General features: G+C 39.0%; 1 protein-coding gene across 1 annotated transcript in view; it reads left to right on the forward strand.

Moving 5' to 3' along the window:
- Positions 1-12,754, forward strand: part of LRP1B (LDL receptor related protein 1B) — a 1,094,775-nt gene that overhangs the window by 676,377 nt on the left and 405,644 nt on the right. The window contains exon 21 of the mRNA XM_075284520.1: positions 9,303-9,485. Coding sequence (XP_075140621.1) covers positions 9,303-9,485 — 183 coding nt within the window. The remainder of the gene's footprint in view (positions 1-9,302; positions 9,486-12,754) is intronic.

A 12,754-nucleotide genomic window follows, 5' to 3' on the forward strand; every position in this document is an offset into this window, starting at 1 on the left:
TGTGCCGAGAAATCCAGGAAGTGAAGAGAGCACAGAGCACTGCAGGCTGCAGAACAAGAGTTATGGGAATATCCCTTTAAGTAGGGAAGAAAATAAATAAAGGAGGAGGGAGCTATTTAGGGAAGGCGGGAAAGAAGGATAGAATGAAAGAAGGAAGAGAGTAGAGAAAGATGTAAGGAAATAGAAAAAATATATTGATATATACATTGTATGATTGTACAAGTCAGGCCAAGATAGACGTGCTAAACCCTTTGACTTTGGGTGGTGTTTATTCAGTGTTGGCTGCTTTTTAGTCCTGGATTACTGGTATACAGTCATAGTTAGTGACTCTATATGCTTTGTATTTTAGGAATTTGCAGTCCTGACCTTTCCCTTTACTACACACTATAGCCGGCCATATGCCATACATAGACTGTGGAGAATGAGCAGGTATAAGAAGGACCCTCACTGTCATCTAAACACATCCTTGTATATTGTAAACCTCCTTGTAAAGACAAAAGAGTATTTTATGGTAATTAATGGACAGTAATGACCTAATCCTTATTCCTTCTATGCCCCATTACAGTAAATCGATGCGCCACGGGGCATAACAAATCAGTTCAGAGTCTGACAGCGTCATACAGCAATGTATATCCCCGATCAGGATATTTTCTGAGTCTGATACACATTAAATTTTAGAGGACATAGTTTTCTGGATAACAGAACTATATCCCCGTATACTGGATGCAATTTCACACATTAACGCTGTTTATAACAACATAAAATACTATTGAAAGAAATCGCTTTTTATGATCTTTCGTAAATCCATCTCTTTTTATTATGCAGCGTCTGATGTAGACTAAGAAGCCAAAAACTACAGTCTGGAGTCTTTTTATTTGTCATGTAAATCCTCAGTGTCACTGACAATGTATATTCATACCAAAGTAACTGCACAGTCAGATGAGTGGGTCGTACATTACTGAATTTAGTTGTAATACGCTTAACCCCTGATAGTCCAGGGTACGCCCTGTTGTATGGCGAACGCTCTTAATGAGAACTATAGGGATATATGTGACATATATAGAAGGGATGTATACTATATAAGTGTTTCATTTCCTTACAGCACCCCCGCAGGTGATGTAAAATATTACACATATTTCATATTTTATTCATCACACTGATGTAATTCATAGACGTTCCAGGTCCTTTAGGGTAAGAGAAGTTCTTTGTAGTTGCTCTTCACTCATGGTTATAGATCAGATTACTTAATACTGGTTTTCCTCTGTTTTAACTCAGAATTTCTTAGTAAGGTGTGTGAATATTATTATTATTATTATTATTATTATTATTGTTATTATTGTTATTATTATTATTTCATATTATTGATTATTATTATCTATTAATTATATATTCATTATTAATTAATAAATAATTATCTATTATATTATTATCTAATATTATTATTAGTAGTAGTTGTATTATTATTATTATTATTTATTTATTTATTTATTTGTTTTATTTTAAGGGCAACATTTTTAAAAATCTCTGGAAAAAAAATTATGCTATTTGTACCTAGTACTTAGGTCCGACCTCTGTGTTAGAGACTACTGATCAATCTTCTTTCCAGCAACCTCTGGTCCATTTAAGGACATCATCATTTTTCAGGTTCAGGCATCAGAATTGCTTTTCATCCTTTACTAAGTAATATGATGAATGAGACCTGACGTCATAGAATGTCCTGGATGAATGATTTTGCTATGTGGCCTGGCCATTAGATCCAAAGTCCAATCCTAATATGTCATGAACACACAGCATGATGGTCTAAGAGGCAATGTGAGAATGTGAAGGATTTCTATGTAGGATGAGTCTCTATTAGAAGGCGTAACACTCTAGCGGGCCCCGTGTTTGTCATATGTAGTTCCGCTGACCCCGTGTTCTGACTCTTTTAGGTAAAGCAATGTGTAGAGCCTCCCATTATACTATATACTGATATATGTCAAGGTCGTACCTGGCACTTCAGCGCTCCCTGAATTGATGAATATTACATTCTGTGGTGACTCTGCTATGTCGTTGCATTATATCTATTGCTTTTCTTTACTAAATAAGCCTCTCTATAGCTTAGAAACCTTTGTAGACCATTAGACACTAATAAAGATTCTTTGTTATTTTGCGCTCAATCTGAAATGTTAATGAAAGTTTAACAACAGACTCAGACAACTACAGGAGGAGATGGAAAATAAATACGAAAAAATTACAGTATATATTTTCTAATGATACAGAAAAATTTTGCGGTTTTTTTAACAGTATATTGACAATAATATGTAAAGAGAGGTAATATGTAACAAGAAAAAATAAATAATAAGAAAAAAGTAAAAACAATACAAAACATGGCATTACATCAAATATAATGGTGCTTTTTATTGCATTCAACTCTTTGAATAGTTGATCGGTGAAGTCCTTCATACAAAGTGGATATATGTCAGCTGAACCCACTAATTTTTCTGGGGCTGACTGACTATCTGATTTATACAAGGGTGTTCCGACCCTCCCTGGAGTTATCTGATAGATTGTGCATGTTAAATTTAATATGCCCATTCCTTGTGATGTTAGGGGAGATATGTTGCCTTTACATATACTATATATATGCTTCGTAGCTAGAGGTAGAACCAGTAGGTTGATTGGCTGTATAGCTAGAGGTAGAACCAGTAGGTTGATTGGCTGTATAGCTAGAGGTAGAACCAGTAGGATGCTTGGCTGTATAGCTAGAGGTAGAACCAGTAGGATGCTTGGCTGTATAGCTAGAGGTAGAACCAGTAGGATGCTTGACTGTATAGCTAGAGGTAGAACCAGTAGGATGCTTGGCTGTGTGGCTAGAGGTAGAACCAGTAGGATGCTTGGCTGTATGGTTAGAGGTAGAACCAGTACGATGCTTGGCTGTATGGCTAGAGGTAGAACAAGTAGGACGCTTGACTGTATAGCTAGAGGTAGAACCAGTAGGATGCTTGGCTGTATAGTTAGAGGTAGAACCAGTAGGATGCTTGGCTGTATAGCTAGAGGTAGAACCAGTAGGACACTTGGCTTCATAACTAGATGTATAGCTAGTAAAAAGGATTGGCTGTATATCTAGGAGTATAACCAGTATGAAGAGCAGGATTGGGATCTCACTGTATATAGGGCTGGTGAGACCACATCCGATATACTGTATGTAGTTTTGTAGATGAAAAAGATATAGATAAAATAGAATCAATGCAAAGGAAGGCTACAAGAAGAGTCTTAAAGAACTTACTCTATATAACCAGAGGTTTAACTTGAAGCTCATGTACTCCAGTGTAAAATCAGTAACTGGACCCCTACCTACCATGTGCCATTTATAATAATGGTATATTGTACATGTCAGAAGAACCTATGAGACCCCATCAGGGTCCAGGTTCTGGTAGCCACTACCCCTGCTGTATCCCCTACAACTACTACTGTGTATATCCTTGAGGAAAGAAGGGGAAGAGCGGACAGGAAATATAGATAGAGTAGTTAAGACTAGGATCAGACTTCTAACAGATGTGGCTGAGATATCAGTACAGTAAGTGAATGTATATAGGATAAAATAGTAAGGACGGACTAAATGGACCATGTGGACTTTTTCTGCATCTTCTATGTGTCTGTTTCTATAGTAGATGATCACTAGATTTTCCATACTGGCCTACACCTTATATGATTTCATTGTTCCTACAGCAAATCTAAATAAAACATTCGTCTCATAACACTACAAACATTCTCACTTTTTTTTACTGTTCTCTGTAAATTCTATCATCGATTAACCCATAGATCATCCTACATGTCTTAATGGCATCTTAAAACCTGGACCTCTTCATGTTATTTTTCCCCCTTCTCCTTTAAAAGACAAGTCTCCTTCACCGCTTGGTAATTTAATCGAGAATTATTGAAGAACCTTCGCGATATCTCAATAATCTTTCGAATTAAAATGAACAAGAAACGGAATCCTTTACCACTGACCATAAGCCTTAAATCATAATGAAATGTCTTTACAAACTGGCAAAGAAATTTATTACCCTCCCAAAATAAAATTTGGCATTCGTCTTAAGGGAAAAAAAATAAAAAAAAAGCACAAGCCCAGCAAATCCCCAGCCTTCACTTTTCCGAAGGCGAATGTGTTACTCTCTTATAAATTGCCTTAAAGCTTTTGAATTGTCCAAATTGAGCATTGATTACATTTAAATGACGCTTCTAAGCATCAACATAGGGATTCTGCAGCTCCAACGCTGACATTAATTTAATTGTAAGGTATATATCTTCCGTCCTCGCGCCGGCGAATGAATCATTACCAGCATCTAAGTAGAATACGTGGGGCAAGATCGCAATTACATTCTATTACCAGAAAATCACTTTTATCATCCTTAAAAAATAAGGACAAATATTAGCGACTCCGGGACAATAATCGCTAAAACATTTCGTGGCAGATTAGATTTAGAATGAATTTCACATAAACTTCGCTCTTGTAGACCTCTTGCCGAAAGAATCTCGTTTCTTGTATTGGGGATATTGGTCTGTTGTTGCTTTACAGAATGGTTCTCGCTCGGGAAAATGAGACTTTGTATTCTTTTTGGAGTCAGGGGGAGAGATTTAGAAATCCCTTTACGCTAGTTTTCTGCACCTGTGTGAATGTGACATATCAGGGTGGGGAGTGGGGGGAATCGGGTGGGACAGGGCAGGTATACCTTAACCCAATATATTCATTATAACACGCTATGGTTTTTTGGTATGAGTTAAAATAACAATCTATGTTGGTTCCTAACTGGCTTAGATCTCCATTCTAGTGCACCTAATCCATGAAAGGGTTGGAAATCGGCCCCAATATTTAAATAGGTTTTCTGGCTCTAAGAGGACTTTTTCAGACCGATGACCTAGCCACAGTCTAAGGCCGGTTGCAGATGACCATGGCCAAGATCAGTGTGCTATCCATGTTTTGCCCCAATAGCACACTGACCCATTCATTTCTATGGGCCAGTGCACCTTTACTATGAATTACATGGTCAGGTGTGCAGGCCACAAAACATGGAAGAGGTCCTATTCCTATCCAATTTTGAGGCCATGCTTTTGTAACTCCTATTCATTTATGAAAGGGGCGCGAAGCATGGTCGGTGCACGGGTGACATTCGCTTGTTCCCCATATTCTGCCCATTCCTTTAATTCACGGACGGCTGTTCAACCGCAGGCCTCTGCAACTGGCCTATGTCATTAATATGTGAGCTGTGGGAGTACGACACTTGGACTGTGATTGATCAGATAGTTTCTCTACTAGCATTTTGGCGCACTGGACCGCACCGTATTTGTGAAGTGGCCAGAATCTCCAGTCTTAATAAATCGGTTGTCTGGCTCTAAAAGGATGTTCCAATGACCAATGACCTATCCACAGGGTAAGTTATTAATGTCTGATTTGTGGGGGTACAACACTTGAACCCTGCTTGATCAGCTGTTCTGGAAGTTTGTAGGTTCCCAACTAGTATAGACCTCCATTTTTTTCACACGGCTGTCTGCTTTATTAGGCTGAAGCCTTTAAGGAACTTTTATTAAGATTGACATAAGAAACGCCAGTCTTAATAAAGCTGCCCTATTGGTTTTAGTAAAAAACGGAGAGATAATTATTATTATTTTTTTATTTGACCAAAATATTAAAAAATGTAAGTAGCTGAAAGGATAAATCCGTTGTTAGAATTGATGAAGGACAATCACTTAGACAAGGTTCTATAGATTCTACATTGTATTCCGAGAACGGTAAATACTGAAGCTTGATTACTTCAGCCTCCTACGGTGATAATGAATTTCGGAGCGAGACCCTGACGCCAACCTTCACCTACGTCTCGGAGCAGATGTTTTTTGATAACTGAACTACAACTTTCTCTCTATTCCCTTGATCTTCTCTAGATTATTTTCATTCTTTGGTCCTGTCTGAATAATAGAATTTTTTTCGGCGTATCTAATTAATGTCAAAGGCTTTGAACTCATCATTGGCTCTTGTTTTGACTACGGCAAACTTTTTTCTTTATATTATCAATGGAAAAATAAATTTCAGTATCAACCTAGAAAAAAAATCATTGTCCTTATTAAATGTCCCTTTTAACACAGACTGTAAACTTTGGGGAATTTGTATAAACCAAATTAATTGCCAATTAACAAGCCATTCTTCCAGGCTCTTCCAGCAAATTGCTCGTAGTCAAGTCATTTAGGGCAAAAGTATCAGCTTATGTGTAACACTTAAAAGAACGAGGTAATGTAAATACAGAAAAGCCCCGTAAAGCTCGGTCATAGGTTCCTTGTCTCCTTTCATCATGACACGGGGCTTTGAAGTTGTGTGAAATACAATTTGTGATCTAAATAATGGTAAACAACCTCTTCAGTTCAACAGCAACATCACAAAGTATCTTCAAAGATTTTCCAGAGCAATTAAAATCAGTCTTGTTCTATAGCAAAGCCTTAGACGTGACACTTTATGGAATAACATATCACTTCCTCTCCTGGTACTACAGATATATTAACTTGACAACAGATAAGTTGAAGGGATTCTTCTCTTCTTGCAACATATTGTATACCCGTCCATTATACCGCTCTTGAAATTGTTACAATGCAATGTTTTTCTGGTTTCATTTGAATCAAAGAGCCATTGTATCAAGGGCTAAAAAGTGAGAACATGTACATGAAGAAAAGATAATGGTCGGTGGATAGAGAGGACTGTAAGGGGATTATATGGGTGACAATCTTGTAGATGTTTATCTTCCATGGAAGAGGTTACCCAAATATTGTATCTAAGCTTTGCAGTAGGACAAGTAAGATAATACTGGAGAACTTACTGCTGTGGGAGTTAACACTAGAGACAGACATATCTCACAAGATTCAATTTTGTGAACTTTCTTGAAGTGCATCTCCTTATTTTGTTTCAAGAAAAATGTTTGTTCTTGTGCCATGTGCACCAAATGTCCCACTGAAAATCTGTATGTTGGAGAGAATGGATGAATTCACATCGCCATACAATTAGAGAACGAAGAATGGACCTTCCTGTGTCAAAACATTTCTGCAATGAAGATCATAATATCACCGATCACATGAAAATTTTGGTTTTAAGAGGGAATTTTAAATCAAGGAAAGAGCGACAGATTTATGAGTATAAACTTATGACCCTGCTTCAAACACTGGAGAAGGGGTTAAATCTGTCACATGGTTTTATGGCATTTTACAGAAATCACTTACCTGAGACCCTGAGAACTGATAAGAATCTGGAATTGTTTACATTGTTTCTACCAATAACTATTGACCCTGTACCCCCCCTTCCTCCTAGAATTCTATCCCTATGTGTCCTTTTGTGCATAAATATGCTCCTTCAGAAATGTTTTTTTTTAAATTTACTTGAGAAAGGAGCCGAGAGTTCCAAAACGTTGTAATCTGTCATCATTATTAGTCAGCCATTACAAAGGTATCAACTACTGAAGACTATCAAGTTGGTTTTTTTTTATATTTTGTTTCAATAAGTGCTATTATTATACTCTGAGGTCTCTTCCCTTGCTTCTCCTGTGCTCCCTCATGACATCAGCTGCTTTTGTGGAGTTCTTTATGGTCATTTTCAGGCCACTTCCAGACAAGGGACCCAGGGATCACTGAGGCTTGTGACTGGGTCTCAGCAGTGCGTCACCTCATGTGATCACTGATGTCCAATCACAAGCTTCAGGCCCAGGGGTTTCCCTACGATGTCATCCAGGAGGCCAGAAGAAAACTGCAAGAGAGTCCAGGAGAGGTGAAGGTAGGTGAGTATTTATGCCAGTCATTTCTACACCTTCCCTGGGCCTCTTCTTACTATACTCCAGGGTCTGAAGAGACTCCAGAGTATAATAGTGAATTGTAGGTAACGAACCCCAAAGGTTTTAAGCTTGGTCAAACGCAAAATTTGGGGAAATTTTGTAAAGAATCTTGTTTGTAACAAGTCAGTTCACTAATCTTATTTACCAACCCATCACTTAAACTCTATCTTTCCGTGGTCATGCAGTGGAGAGAATGAGGAGGCTCAGACCCCTGGTCAAGGGATTTGTGGTGGGATCCCCAGAGATCATATATATAGAGATCATATATTTATTACCTATGTCTTAGACTGATATACATTAGGATACACTTTTTAAATATGCCCCATTTTTCAGAAAGCTGCAATTGTTGTTGCAAACTTTTAGCCAAAACTAGGAGTGTATTTAGCAGCTATGGGGGGAACTTTATCACCCTCATTCCTAAAAGTGAAATGCAGTTAAGGAAATGCATCATTCTGGTTTCCTCATTCACAAGATCAGCTAAACTTCAAGTGGTTGGACACCCAGTAATCATAGAGTCAAGTCTATGGAGAAGGGAGGGGTGAAGAGGGGGCTGCTGACAGATAGTAAATTGAGTAATAGCTTCATCCACTGCAGTGGTAGAGCCTTATATTGAAATATATATTAGTATTAAAAGACTTGATTTCTGAGCTGCTGCAGTTATTTTAGTGTCTTTTCCAGCAGTCTCCTCCTCCAACTTCCCTTTCTATAGACCTTTATATAAGAAATGACACAGCCTGATAAATGGAAAATGAGGCATTTTTCTTTAATAAGATATATTACATGGTGTCCTTCATGGGTAAAAAATATGCAAATCTATTCTCCAGGATGTAATTAGGAGAACAGTGCACTCTGTACGCCACCCTCTAGAGGGCAGCATCCTTAACAGCATGCATGACTCAGTTAAAAAGTCTATTTAATCTGTTCCTTTTGGAATAGAAATACTAATTTGGCAATAAACTCTGCATCATGATTAAATAGACTTTTTAACAGAGTCATGCATGATGTTACTGATGCTGCCCTCTAGAGGGTGGCGTACAGAGAGTACTGTTCTCCTAATTACATCCTGGAGAATAGATTTGCTTATTTTTTACCCAGAATCCCTAGCGGAGCAGGAATGACTTGTAAGTCTCCGTACTGCCTATGTTGGCACACACTCTCCCTAATGTGTATGATTATTCCCTGACCATGGTGTCCTTTATTCATATTCCCCTGCACTATTGATTTTGAAATGTTGTATTATAATTGGAGGTACATTATAATCTCCCATAAAATATCGGTGACATATAGGCAACCAATTGTTTCAACCCTTCCTGAATTTATGGGATTGAATTCATCTTAAATCTTGCTCTACCTCAAGTCCTTCTCGTATGAACTTTTCACATGCGTCCATTGATGCCATTCAGTAAAATGACCGCCGTTATATCCCTTAGCTAACAGTCTTGTGTTTTTTCCTTTAAGCCGTTCCTGCTTTGAGACCTTGTGAAGAAAAACAATTTCAATGTCAACCTGATGGGAACTGTATCCCTGAATTATGGCTTTGTGACGGAGAGAAGGACTGTGAAGACGGGAGTGATGAAAGGGGCTGCAATGGTACTCTGCGCCAATGTGATGTCAAGACAAAATTTGCATGTAGAAATACAGGTAATTAAAAGATTGGAATGTTTAACTTCAGAGATTGTTTCATAAATTGTGCTGTTTCCCAGATGTTGATAAAGAGGAAATGCACATGGCACAGCCAGACTGCTTCTATAGGGGACGCTACTACAGAGCCAGAGAGTGGTCAAAAGGAGGCAGTCCAGACTACGTAGACACACTGCAGTTATAGGCTGGTGTCCTTGACTAAAGAGCTAACCAACTCTTATAAGGGAGCTTTCCAGACTACAGATACAGACTGTTGTTATAGGTGATGTTCCAGACCACAGAGAGTAATGTGAGGAGGGAGAAGTCCAGACTACAAGTCTGAAGTTATAGGTGAGTGGTCTGGACAAAAGATCCAATGGTTATTATAGGGGAACTTGAGTCTACACAAACTGCAAACTATTATAGGGGTGAAGGGTTAGACTGCACAGCCAGACTTCTGTAATAGGGAGTGCTCAAAACTGCACATCCAGACTGATGTTATAGAAGGTGTTCTAGACTACACAACTAGACTTCTGTTATAGAAGGGACTGTACACTCAGGCTACTGGTATGGGGTAATTCCCCAGTACACAGTCATAGGTCTGTTCTAGGAGGTTGAGCCAGACTATACAGTCAGATTATTGGTATAGTGGGAGCTCCAGACTAGATGTCCAGACTGATGTTATAGAACGTGTTCTAGACTACACAGCTAAACTTCTATTACAGAAAGAACTCTAGACTACACAGCCAGGCTACTCTTTTGGGGTCACTCCACACTATACAGCCATAGGTCTGTTAAGGGAGTTTTTTCTAGGCTATACAGTCAGATCATTGTTATAGTGGGAGCTCCAGACTACACAGCTAGACTGCTGTTCTATAGGGAGTGCTAGCCTACACAGGCTGTTGTTATAGGGAGACCTCCACACAACACATCCAGAGTCATGTTATAGTAGTTAGTCCACACCACATAGTTGTAGATGTAGGGGGTCATTCCAAAGAATAGTGCCAGAATACTGATATAGGAATATGCTCCAGACGACACAGAGGAGTGCTAGACTACATAGGCTGTTGCTATAGGGAGAGCTCCACACAACACAACCAAAGTCATGTCATAGGGGATGGACAGATTTAGGGGGCACTCCAGACTGAAGTTATAGCAAGTGCTCTTGACTACACAGCCAGACTATCCAGACTGCACGCCTATATCCACATTCCAGGCTTCATATATATTAACCATAATTGATTAACAACGAACATCTGGAAGTCATTATGTAATCTTCCATTAAAACCAAACCACATGGTATAGATCCCAGTAAATAAAGTCTACTGCTTGTACGCTTCCCCTTTAAGAGTGGCAATAGGGTAGAGCTATCGGAAAGGTAAATTCCACATATGTTCACCCCAGTTATAGCTGACAAATGTCTAGCACAGCGGTAACCCTGTGTGGCCTTCCTCATTTCGATAGAAACAACTTTCTTTGAAATGTCACACTGTTTAGGCTGATTTTTTTTTATTGTTTCGCCGCATGCATTAAGCAATCTGCATTGCTGTGCTATGGTACAGAACGACTACCATCTGGAACGCAAAACACCTGGGGCCCCCCAGGCACGTGCATAAAGAGTGCTACACTTGCAGATCTGGGAAGAAAAATACCAAGAAAACAGGCATAAATTTTACCTGACAATTGCTTGGCTGTAGCTGAAACAGCTGGCAATTCTTCCATAAAGTTGAAATATAATTGAGATGTATTTCCTCTTTAGTGATACTTAAAATAGAGTAAATAATTCAAGGCTTTCACGAAAAAAAAAAAAGCCAGGGTGCGCTTTATAAATTCATTTATGGCTTCTTTCTGGGAAGGTGGTTTTTAACAATCCGGCATTGCAGGTGCGGGGAAATCATCTTAATTTGTCCTTATTCAATTTCCCCTTTGTGTTTACTGATGAAAGCAAAGACAAAGTTGAATTTGTTGACGATGGCTTGTAAGGTGTGAATAATTTACAAGAAAATAGCTTTCATGCAAGGGGAAAGTCACATCATTGTGCTGTCTATTGAAATCAGGGAGCTTGTTGTCTGCTGCCTGTATAGAAGCAGTAATGTGCGGGCTACGTCTAGGAATCTATAGTTGGCTATACTCTTGTTGAAGTTGGTTCTAGCCATAAGATGGTTATCAAGATTCTCCTATTAAATCAAAGGGAGTCTATAACCACCCTTGAGCATATTCATCAACCATTGTCTTATGCAAATATGGGAGTTGGTGCACTGGGGGAAGGACTTCCAGGTTGCACCAGGTTGCACTGCTCTTCCTGCATCCTACTTCTGCAGCAAGAGTAGTGCTCCAGTGAGCTTAAGCCCCGCCCCCATTGCACAACTGTCTCATTTGCATAACTATTTCAAGTTGTTTTTCTCCAAGTCTACAAAAGTGATACATTGTATCGATTGTATCAGTGTATCAGTGTAATGTGCTCTGTAAAGTGCTAGTAGCCGATGGCTATGCTTTGGGACTCCTTTAAGTCCAAGTCCACAAATGGAAAATTGTTCCACAGAGAATCCACCTGTGTATTTTGCCACAAATCAGAAAGTTTTGCAGTGGACATACCGCAAGTTTCATTCTGGCTGTAGTCCATGTTGAAATACATACAATGGCCCCATAGTGAATTTATTCCCGCACGGAGGACTTTTCTCGCTACCAGTTTCAGTATAAAACCTGCAGAAACCCGATGGACACCTGGTGGACCCTATTATAAACTATGTGATCCATGTGGGTCTGCGGGTAACCCTTTTATTAGCAGTTAGGCTCTCCGTCTTTCGGGTCCCCATGCGGACTAGAACGACAGATAGACGACCACTAGTGTGAACCGGAGAAGTGGAGAAGATCACATTTTCCTTTACTAAGATATATTACGTAGTTTCTTATATTCACCTGTACTGCTCATTTATAGAGGTCTGCACTAGTGAGTTAAATAGACAATTGGACATTTTTACTCAACAATTTTAGTGACTTTTGTCATATTGCACTGCAGCAAGTTATCCGATTCAAGCTAAACTTTGCTATATCTGTTAACATGAATGATGTCCTTGTGAACTAGAATTGGTCATTGATATGCTAAGGTTCTGTTATATTACAGACATCGCTCCCCTGAAATTGAAAACCATCTTCTCAGAGAGGCAGGATACATGATCGGGAGTCACTTGTGGGGTCGTCCTGGTTAATAAGACCCTTACTGTACTAGATAAACATTGCATTATTCCTACATGTCACTGGTTTCACTGGAGACCTGCTCCCATTCAGTC

Source organism: Leptodactylus fuscus, chromosome 8 (assembly GCF_031893055.1).
Source record: "Leptodactylus fuscus isolate aLepFus1 chromosome 8, aLepFus1.hap2, whole genome shotgun sequence".
Classification (NCBI taxonomy): domain Eukaryota; kingdom Metazoa; phylum Chordata; class Amphibia; order Anura; family Leptodactylidae; genus Leptodactylus; species Leptodactylus fuscus.